The sequence below is a fragment of the Epinephelus moara genome, unplaced genomic scaffold (genome assembly GCF_006386435.1).
Source record: "Epinephelus moara isolate mb unplaced genomic scaffold, YSFRI_EMoa_1.0 scaffold3040, whole genome shotgun sequence".
In the NCBI taxonomy this organism is placed as follows: domain Eukaryota; kingdom Metazoa; phylum Chordata; class Actinopteri; order Perciformes; family Serranidae; genus Epinephelus; species Epinephelus moara.
In genome coordinates this window covers 1-10,303 of record NW_026080695.1, presented here as the reverse complement: position 1 = coordinate 10,303, position 10,303 = coordinate 1, and the positions used below count along the sequence as shown (strand labels likewise).

The 10,303-nt window shown below is 41.9% G+C and overlaps 1 protein-coding gene across 1 annotated transcript; it reads right to left on the bottom strand.

Moving 5' to 3' along the window:
- Positions 1-283: 283 nt before the first annotated feature.
- On the bottom strand, positions 284-9,529 carry cdc5l (CDC5 cell division cycle 5-like (S. pombe)). The gene is made up of 18 exons (XM_050039783.1): positions 9,314-9,529; positions 7,075-7,178; positions 6,783-6,944; positions 6,454-6,581; positions 6,034-6,133; positions 5,744-5,870; positions 5,543-5,634; positions 5,245-5,389; positions 4,500-4,691; positions 3,761-3,909; positions 3,504-3,675; positions 3,161-3,325; positions 2,422-2,502; positions 1,462-1,713; positions 1,130-1,237; positions 928-1,017; positions 709-840; positions 284-416 (listed from the first exon to the last, which is right to left on the bottom strand). The coding sequence occupies exons 1-18, from the start codon at positions 9,356-9,358 to the stop codon at positions 321-323; spliced, it is 2,340 nt and encodes a 779-aa protein (XP_049895740.1). The 5' UTR covers positions 9,359-9,529; the 3' UTR covers positions 284-320.
- Positions 9,530-10,303: the final 774 nt, after the last annotated feature.

The window sequence follows — 10,303 nt, the reverse complement described above, 5'->3', positions numbered from 1 at the left end:
AACGTCATAGTATAGCATGTCGCCCAAAATGTGATGAAAACGTCATAGTATAGCATGTCATCCAAAATGTGATAGAAACGTCATAGTATAACATGTCGTCTAAAATGATGAAAACGTCATAGTATAGTATGTCGTCCAAAATGTGATAGAAACGTCATAGTATAACATGTCGTCCAAAATGTGATGAAAACGTCATAGTATAGTATGTCGTCCAAAATGTGATAGAAACGTCATAGTATAGTTACACTACAGTACGTCATAAAAACTTTGCAGTCAGTTGTATTTTCACTGGCACAGTATTCGTGTGTGTGTGTCATTAATTAAATTATTAATACCGCTTGTCTCCGGGGAATGGCAGTATCCTCTTGTTTCTTAAGCTGACTGAAGGTCTGAAGCTCTGTGGCTGACTGCTCCACCTGGTGGACAGCATGAGAACATCACTATTATTACAATAATGCATTTATATAACACACATAATATCTAAGAATTACACAGAGTTTCAGACACCACTATGATTTACAGTTTGTAGAGAACAGACTGTGAAGTAGGCAGCTCATCAGTTCACTCAATTTCAGGTCTGTATTTAGTGTTTTACAGAAGCATCTTTAAGCTAATTCTTCAGAGTGTTGCATTCTGTTATGCTGAAAATGAAGAATAAATAAGGATGTTTTTTTAATATTAGATTTAAAACTCCATAACGTTCAGTACCTGTTCCCAGAGTTCATTGTGCTGCTTCAGGAGACCCAGAGCTCTGGACTGAAACCCTCCCAGTAGGATTTTGAGTTTCTTCTCCAGCTTGGCTGCTCTCCGTGCCTCTGCTGTCATGTGACCACGGTTCACCTGGAGGCAGACAGATACAGCGAATTCATAAAGATTTATTTCATAAAGATTTAACTGTTTTAAAATGTTGAAGTGAACCATTCTCACATCCAGCTTTTTCTCCAGGCTCTCAATTCGGTCTTTCTTTGATGCCAGGTTCGCTCTGGTGTACCTGTTCTGAGCAGGTAGATATAACACCTGCAGAAACACAGAGGCAGACATGATGAATCAGCTGCTGAGCAGAAGTCTGTTTCCTGTGAGGAGGAAGGCCGTGAAAGGCTTTTGGGTCGGCTGACAGAGGGAGGCTTACCTGTCCGTAGCATTCCTCCCACACCTGACTGTAGGCCTCCATGCTGAGATCACCGTGACCCATTCCTGCTTTCACCACCTCCATTTCTGATGCCAGTATCGCCTTCGCCTGTTTAACATCACACACACACACACACACACACACACACAACACCATCAGTAACCGTGTCTCAAACAACACACAGCGTTTCTCTAACACGTCTTTATTACCAAACTCGTACTGAGACAGAGCAGCTGATTAATTTGAGGAACTTCTAAAGTGAAAACAACAGTGCTGGCCGTGTGTGTGTGTGTGCGCGTATGTGTGTGTGTGTGTGTGTGTGTGTGTGTTACCTGCTCCATCTCCTCTGTGCTGACTGGTTTGTAGGAATGTGTTTCCAGGTAGCCTATGTGAGAAGCGTTGTTAGACGTCGACGTGGGGCCTCTGGTTTTGCCGCGCTGCAGCTGATTGGCTGCATTGGCTGACGGGTGGTGCAGGCAGTCGAAGTGCAGCATGGTGATCATTTCCTGTTTGATCAGCTCCTCGGCCAGCTGCAGGTCTGAGAGCGGCTCCATGGAGGTGGGACGGAGGACAGACTCGTTAACCTGCAGAGACAGACAAGCTGACATCATCACGCTGCAATAATAAACGTTATTGATAAAACACTTCTCTACACAAGGTTACAAAGCTGACAACAACCATAAAAACCCAGGAAGATAAAATAAAGCTACTAAAATATATAAAATGATAAAACCCCTAATCTGTAACATGCATCTCCATTGGGCGGTTATCTTCAGTGTGTGACACACGGCCTCTTGCCTGTTTACAGTCAGCTCTGTGTGTTGTCGTGGATACGCTGTACACAAACCAACCAGCCAACAGTTTGAGGGCTGGTGTCGAGATGATGTCCAATTAAAAAAGGAGAAACACAACGTCTATTAACAAGTGCAAATATCGCAACATCGACCTTTTTAAGAAGGTGAGTGAAGGAATGAAAGACACACAGCCCAACACGTCGGACACCAGCAGGAAACTTTGAATTATGTTTTTATGCAAAGAAGCAAAATGGCACAAGCAGCTCCGGCCGTTCCACTTTTCTATTTTTTGATGTGAAACACGACATGTTAGGGCACGTTAATCACAACATACACGGCTGCATATAAACGGGAATTTTAATTCATTTTCATTAGACGTGTCAACAGCTTAGCAGGAATACTGTCTATTTCGGAATAAAGGCCAAAAACTGAATCATGTGTGCATGTACAGGCAGCCACTCTCAGCTTGATGAAACCCTCAGGAGGTGTGTTTGTTACCTCAGTAGGTCTGGGGAGGCTCCTCTGAACAGCAGTGTGTCGCAGCTTCAGCTCCTTCTCCCTCTCTGCATCCCGTAAAGCCTGAGACACAGACACAGACACACACACACACATCAGTAAATATTTGACAAACATTATTTGAACGACATACATGTGGGTTTATATCATTTTGGCCTTGTTCAGACTGCCAGGCCTAATCGCTGTTTTTGGTATATTCAGATTGATTTAAGGAGGTCTGGACAGCAGAAAAAACCCACACTAAATCTGATCCAAACCACATTTGGAAGTGATTTGAAATGCGACTAATCAGATGTCTACAAATGTGTCTCAGTCTGGACGCTCAGATCAGACTCCAAAGTGTTTTTACAAACAAAACATTATGACGACGACAATTCCAGAGTGATGAAGAAGACAACATGATGAACAGAAGTCTGTGCACAGGTTAAAATAAACTGTTGGGAGGACGAAATGATGGCTCTTCATTTGTAATGCTTCAGTGCTGGAAAGCCACGTCACCAGCATCTTTACACAGCTACTGATGCCTACATGGTTACCACAGCAACCCATGCAGACAGGTTAGAGATGTCTGGACACATAAATCTGACGTGAAAGTGCGGACAGTCTGTCCTCAAGATCTGCTTTCAGAAACAAATCTGATGTGCCTGCAGTCTGATCGTAGCCTCAGTTACGCACTCATTAAAATCATGTCGTCCTCCGAGCTAAACTCTAAAGCACATACCTGTTTGCGTGCTTCTACATCTGCAGAGTCCTCGATGAATCCCGTCTCTGTCTCCGTCTCTTCCAGTTCCTTCTCTGCATTTTCCGGAAGAACGATCTCAAAGTCGTTCTTGGGGACAGGAAGTGACATCAGGCCCTGCCTCAGCTGCTGCAGGCTTTCTCTTTGCTGTGTGTGAGAGGAGAGATGACAGGTTCATCCATTTTCTTTTTTGAGTATTATTAACCTCACAACCAGAATGTGACAGTGAGCTCTTAGATAATGTATGACTGTTTAAATTCTACATATTCAGAGTCGACAGTGAGTGTGTGTATTGACAGTACATCATGTAGAAGTGTGTATTTACCAGGTGTTTGGCGTACGCAGGGTCGGCCAGCTGCTCCTCACTGTTGATATTCAGTTTGTCTCTGAGCGGAGTGCGGCCGGGGGTCAAACCTGGGGTCGCTGCCCCACGTGGGGTCATCGCTCCTCCAGCTTGAGGCGTCATGCCCTCCTGCCCCTGACCCTGTGAAGGTGTTCTGTTGGAGATGACCACAAAGGATTAACAGTCACAGTATCACACACATCAGGGTTGTCTCAGTAAAGCGGCGACAGCGTTGTTACCTGAACGGTGTGCTGAGAACAGTGTTGGGTGTTTGTACGAGCTGCCGCTGAGGTGTGACGCCACTGAAGTCGCTCTCGTGCAGCGGGGTGTTGAGGCCTCCCTTCAGAGGGGTGTCGATGTTGGTCAGAGCCATCAGGTTCTGAGCTTCCTGAAAACACAGACGGACACAGGAAACATTAAACACAAAGTTTCTTCACATCCAAAGACATGTGTGCGCACACTGTGGATGATGAAGGATTTTAGCTCACTGATATTTGTGAGCAGAGAAAAAATCAGATGTATTAAAGATGTTTAATGCACTTACTCAATAAATAAATAAATAAAACACAGAGGTAACGATGTGCTGTTTGCATTGTTCAACTGTCTCGTCCTGATGTATTCATTTTTTTGTTTAAAGGTCTTGAAAATGAGACTTCTTAAGAGGTTTATCCAAAAATTAAAATTTGAATCAATCAGTCAAAACTGGAATAATTGTTAGAAATATTCCTAAAAGATAAATAAACACATTTTTCAGCAAGGACTTTTAGTTCAGTTTGTTTTTTTGTACGATGACCTCACAGAAATACTAAATGAGCTCTATGTACATTTGTCTGGACTCGAATTCAGACCTTACTGATCAGTGACAGGTTAGCTCAGCATAACTGTCAAATATATCCATGTAAAACATCACTGATAAAATACAGTCATCCAAAAATATAAAACACAACACAGATCTTGAGTGTTCAGAGTGTGTGTTACCTGCAGTATCCTGTCCTGGGCAGCAGGGGTGCGTGGGGTACGCAGCCCCGTTGCCATGGCGTTGGTGACGCTGTACTCTGACAGGAGGGCGGAGGAGGCAGAGTTACCGCTTTCGCTCTCCTCTGCAGCTTGACGGGCGACCTCGCTGGCAACACCCAGTTTGACGACTTCCTCCAGTTCAGCATCACTGATCTGTGGAGAACAATAAATATAGATGAGTTCAGATTAAGTTTTGGACCAGCTGCACTGACACGTTCAGACTACACGACATGAGCCTGATTATCGCCAGACGCAGTGTCATACAGTGTCGGCTCAGCTCGTGAATGATGAGTGTCAATCCATCGTTTAATCTCATGAAGTGTGTCATAGTAGACGACATCAACGCAGCGTCTGGGGCGCTTTATTTATTATTCCCTCTGTAGTTTAATATTTTTTATTTTTAATCTGCTCCTGTTTGTTCAAACTCAACACTTCCTGTGTCGTCGTCGTCATTTTCTAAAAAGGTTTTTATTTTTAAACATTTGCAGGAACTTCTGGAGGATTCAGTGACTTGCTAAATTAAAAAAATTATCTGGTAAAAGACGACCAGCGATCACTGGTCGTGAACCAACATGTAGTCTGTCATGTCTGCAACATTTTGACTCCATAATCACCTAATCTGACATAGTGACTGTCTGCACGGACAGAACTGTCATGTAGTCTGAACCTGGCTTTAGTCATGCAGGTGGTGGCGTGTCGTGGTTACCTGTGGTGTAGGTAAAACCAGTTTGGAGCGTTTCTTGGTGAACTCAGCCACGCCGCTGGTCTGCAGGATGGCAGATGGGAGGTCGCTCTCTTTCTTCTTCTTGATCTTCTGTTTGTCTTTCTTCCTCTCCCTCTCCTCCTGCTCACTACACACAAACACACAAAACGGTTTATGAATGAAGCACTTTCAGTTCACTGGGTGTAAGTGTGTCTGTTTCTTTCACATTGTATGTGTGAGTGTTCTCGTATCATCCAGACTGTGTGTGTGTGTATAAAATGTGGTGTGTGATGTCACTGACTTGCGTAGCTCTCCGTCCAAGTGCTGCTGTCTGAGTCGTTTGAAGTTTGGCTCCAGAGCGTTGTACTGCTCCATGCTGGTGTCGTAGAAACCCTTAACGTGAAGAACATTAAACAGATGAATAAATGACAACATGAAGTTGAGCCCTGATGTTTTACTGCTGCTGCTGCAGGTTCTGTTTAAAATGTATTCAAACAATTACCTGAGCAGGTTTCTTCTCGAAGGGGATTTCAGCATTGTAGTCCACTCCTCTCTTCTTCTTCCTCTTCTTCTGAACATCGATTCCTGCCGCTCTCAGCTCTCTGCGCTTCTGGAGAGCAGCCAACCGTCTGCAGCAGGAAGTGAAGGACTCTTAATTATGCACGCAACTTTGCAGAACGCGTTGGTCAGTAACATGTTACAGTAATAATATTACTTTTCCCAAAGCTTTTTTTAATGCCAACATATTTTTCTATGCTTTGCAATGAGAGCACTGCATTATGTGTATCTAACCTGGCTTCCTCCAGCTGCTTCTCTCTGGCCTTCCTCTTGGCTTTCTTGCCCTGGGTGTTGGCCAGTCGAGCTCTGGCCTCTGACAGCATCTCCAGCTCATCTACACACAGAGACAGAAACACACAGTTAATTCATTACATTTTTAGTTTCAGTTAAACCTGTTGTCTCCTGCAGCCACACACACAAGGCTGAGTTTGATTTATTTGAACTGATACGACCTATCAGAGAATGACTGCAGCATGATTTGCTACATACTAAATTCTTCCTCATAGTAAATGAACACTAGACTACTGGGAACGTAACAGACGACTGTGAGAGCACATAAGTGGATATTCTGAAGGAGCAGGGTGCGTTCTGCATTCAGACTGAAGTTTCTGGAAAAAGCCGTCTCTCCATCATTGTTTAGGTGCGTTAACAAACCTTCGTCCATGTCCACAGGGTCGGGTCTGGCAGGTTTAGTTTCAGGATTTGGGTCGATCTCTCCAGGTTTTAGCTTCCTGGGGTCGTCTCCCACTTCTTCCTCATTGTCTCTTTGTGCTGCTTTGTCTCTGAACACATACACACAGACGTAAAGTGTGAATAAACAGGAATAATCTTAATACACTTAACTGAAGTTATCGAGTCACTGTGTTGCAGATTATCCCACAATCAAGATCAAGGATCTGAGAGAGTCTGCTTTTACAATAGAGTTATAAAAGATAAAACATATATTGGTGTTTAAATGTGTTTTAAATGATATAAAAACATACAGCAGGTATTCATAGTGCTCCAGACACTGTGCAGCAGTGCGTCCTATGATAGGAGCGATGGTCCTCCACTGAGTGGGCATCAGCTTGGCCAAATGGAGCAGCTTCTCCTCCTCCTCTCTGGACCATTCTGTTTTCTTGATGCTGGGGTCCAACCACTCGTACCTGCACACAGACACAAAACCAGAGGGGCACAACACGTATGTAGAACAGTCACAACAGATATTATCTACTTCTAAAGGTCCTGCTGTCACCTTGAAACCTGACAGAATCATGTCTTTGTTTCAGGACTCACCATCTGGCTTTGCACTGTTTGGCAGACTTGCGGTGCAGCAGGGAAGCGATACGAGACCACTGGTTTTTCCCATATTTCATCACCGCTGCCTTGAGGATCTCATCCTGAGAGGATTAAAAAAGAGACAGACAGGAAGAAACTCATAAGAATTATCCCATCATTCAATCAAACTTAACATACAGGAGGTTCTTCCTATCAGCTGCCATCGCTTTGAACAGCCAGTCCCATCTGTCTCAGGAGGTGAAGCCTCACACTTTCATCCTAACTGACACTCTCACCTTGGACTAATATGACTAGAGAGACTTTTTGTAAACCCTCTACACACAGTGCAGTGCAGTATAGAGCTGGGCGATATGGCGAAAATCAAGTATCACAATCATTTTTACCAAATACATCCATATCAATATTGTATTGTTGTCTATTAGTGCGTTCACAAAATATTCAGTTTGTTTTTTGTTTAGAAAGTTCAGAAAATTACATCAATTTACTGTAATGTGGCCTTTAAACCAGGAAAATACAACACTTAAGATATAATAATATCCAAACCAAAGCAGAGTGTCTACAGGTATCAGACGGATTCATTTAATGCTTTTAAGACCCGTTCAGACGCCTTTTAACCAGATTTTGGACAAATCATGTTTTACTTATTTAAGCATTGCAGAGAAGTAGTATGTATGTGGTCTTGAGCAAATGTAAGTGTTATGTAGGGTTATGGTTATTAGAGTGAGTTAAGTCAATCTACATTTTGCCAACAGGTGAGTACAAGTATGAAGTAAAATGTCAGTATTATAGTTTTTTCAAAATAATCTTTCACAAAAAAATTTTTTAAAAAATGGATGAAATTAGATAAAATGTTTGTAGACATTAAGACCTCACTAATTCAAATTTAAGACTATTAAATGACTTCTAAGACCTTATTGCTGTGACACTGAATTTAAGACATTAAGAAAGAAGAAACAAAATGATATAAAATCAATAATATTGCCCAGCCTGAGTACAGTACAGGGAGGAATGAAACTGTTTCCCTGGTCCTGATGCAGACAAACAAACAAAATGAACAAATAAAAATAAGGGGCAAACATCAATATACAAAGAACAGGTACAGAACAAGATACAAGGCACAAAACAAAATATAAATACAAGTAGTTTTTATTGTTTTGCTCTGTTGCTCGATTTTACTGTTATTGTTGCTTTTATTGTTATTGTTGCCTTTGTACTGCGCACTTTGAGATTTGTATTCAAATGTAAAGTGCGTTATAAATAAAATCTATTATTATTATTATTAGTGTTAATATAAATAAAGGTGATGTAAGTCAATGTAAACAAATGTAACTGTATAGTAGTAATGCTTTGTGTCTCCAGAGTCGAGACTCAATGTGGAGAAGCAGCATTTAGTTTTTATGCTCCACATATCTGGAACAGTGAACTGCAGCTCTGCACAAACTCACTGCTTTGAAATCAAGACTGAAGACTTATCTATTTGCTGCTGCCTGTTATTAAATCAGATATTTATTCATACACAGCACCGTAATGTTTACTATTCAAATAGTTTTATTGATTTTAACTGCACTGAAACTTTATTCTTTTATTTTATACCTGTCTAATTTTAACTTATTTCCTACCTTCTATTCTCATTAGTGAATTGCTTTTAAATGTCCTTTTATAATGTCTTTCTTTTTATGTAAAAAAACTTTGAACTGCTTTGTTGCTGAAATGTGCTTCATAAATAAACCTTGAACCCTAAGCCTTGTCTTTTATTATTAATAGTTATTGTTTATACTACTATAAGTATTATGTTTCCCGTCATGCTGCATTTAACACATAATTTATATATATATATATCATCATCTTTGCCTTGTTTGCCTCTCAGCTGTTATGTAGTTAAATTTGGGGTTAATAAACTATTCCATCATGTCATCTATTACTGTTATTCTCACTTGGCGTTAGCTAACTTGCTAACATTTGCCAAGTCTCGCAGGCTAAAATAATGGTCGCTAATCAGGTAGCCATCTTCATAGACTAAATACATTATAATTCACACATTACAACACAATCAGTGACGTTAAATAAACTCTCTAGACTCAGCAAACAGCAACACAATAAACCAAACTTGCTGCGTGAGCTACATCCACGGCTAAATCCCGTTAAGTGAGCAGCTAGCTTCATGCTAACTCCGCCTCATAGACTTGCTGTTGGTAGTTAGCATCATGCTAACGCTGCTAGCCGTGTAAACACGTACCTCAGTGTTGCGCCAGACGCCTCCTTTGATCATGATTCGCGGCATCTTGGCGGCTCGTTTCTTCCTCCTCCGTCACTCAAACTGTTGCAGCTGACTTTACACCACTTCTGGAGAAAAGTGGAGATCACAGTTTGCACTCAAACTAAATCCAACGCGAGGGAGCAACGAACACACACTACACAGGACACCGGAAGCTGGTGTGCGCAGGATTCAACTGTCCCGCCGAAATGCATTATGGGTATTATTTTACAAGCGTTACGTCGTGTAGTGTCCCCCTTCAAACACATCCCGATCACTTAATTATTAATTTCTCCAACCTGTTGTGTTTTACTAACAAACTAAACATAACTTTACACTAATTTACCGGAACCGTTTACAATGAACACAACAAGCTAACCCGGGACGGAGACAGTTCCGGGGACAGTATTTTAAAGGGACACTAACTTCGCCATGACACCTGTTCAATCTGTGCTTTGTGTTTTTAAGCGTTATTTGTGCAAATATAGAGAGTTACACATGCACATGTACAAACCAAGGAGTTGCTCACATTTTATTTGATTATGTTGCTTCTAAAGTCAAAGAAACCCACCTCAAAATTATGAAATAAACCAGGGGCGGTTCTAGGATCAGAGGTTTAGGGGTGCAGAGCACTCAGAGTGCTGGCCGGTGTGCCAGGCCAGAGACATTTCACTGTATTTGTGAAGCAGCGACTGTTGTGACTCTAGAGTCCGGAGACTGTTTGTTTCCTCTGGATCATTCCAATGTGTTGGCAGGATCTTTACAGCCAGCTCTCAGCTGATGGAAGTGGCTGCTTCCTTTTCTCCCACTATGTACAGTGGTGGTGTTGATGTGCACGTGTTCACCCTCACGTGACTGATGCTTGCCTCTCAGTCAGAATACTAACACCTAACATCTGGCTTTAATCTGTCTGAACCCACTGACAGATGGACTGTAAAAGACATTTGGGCAGCTGTGTATTAATATGTCTCA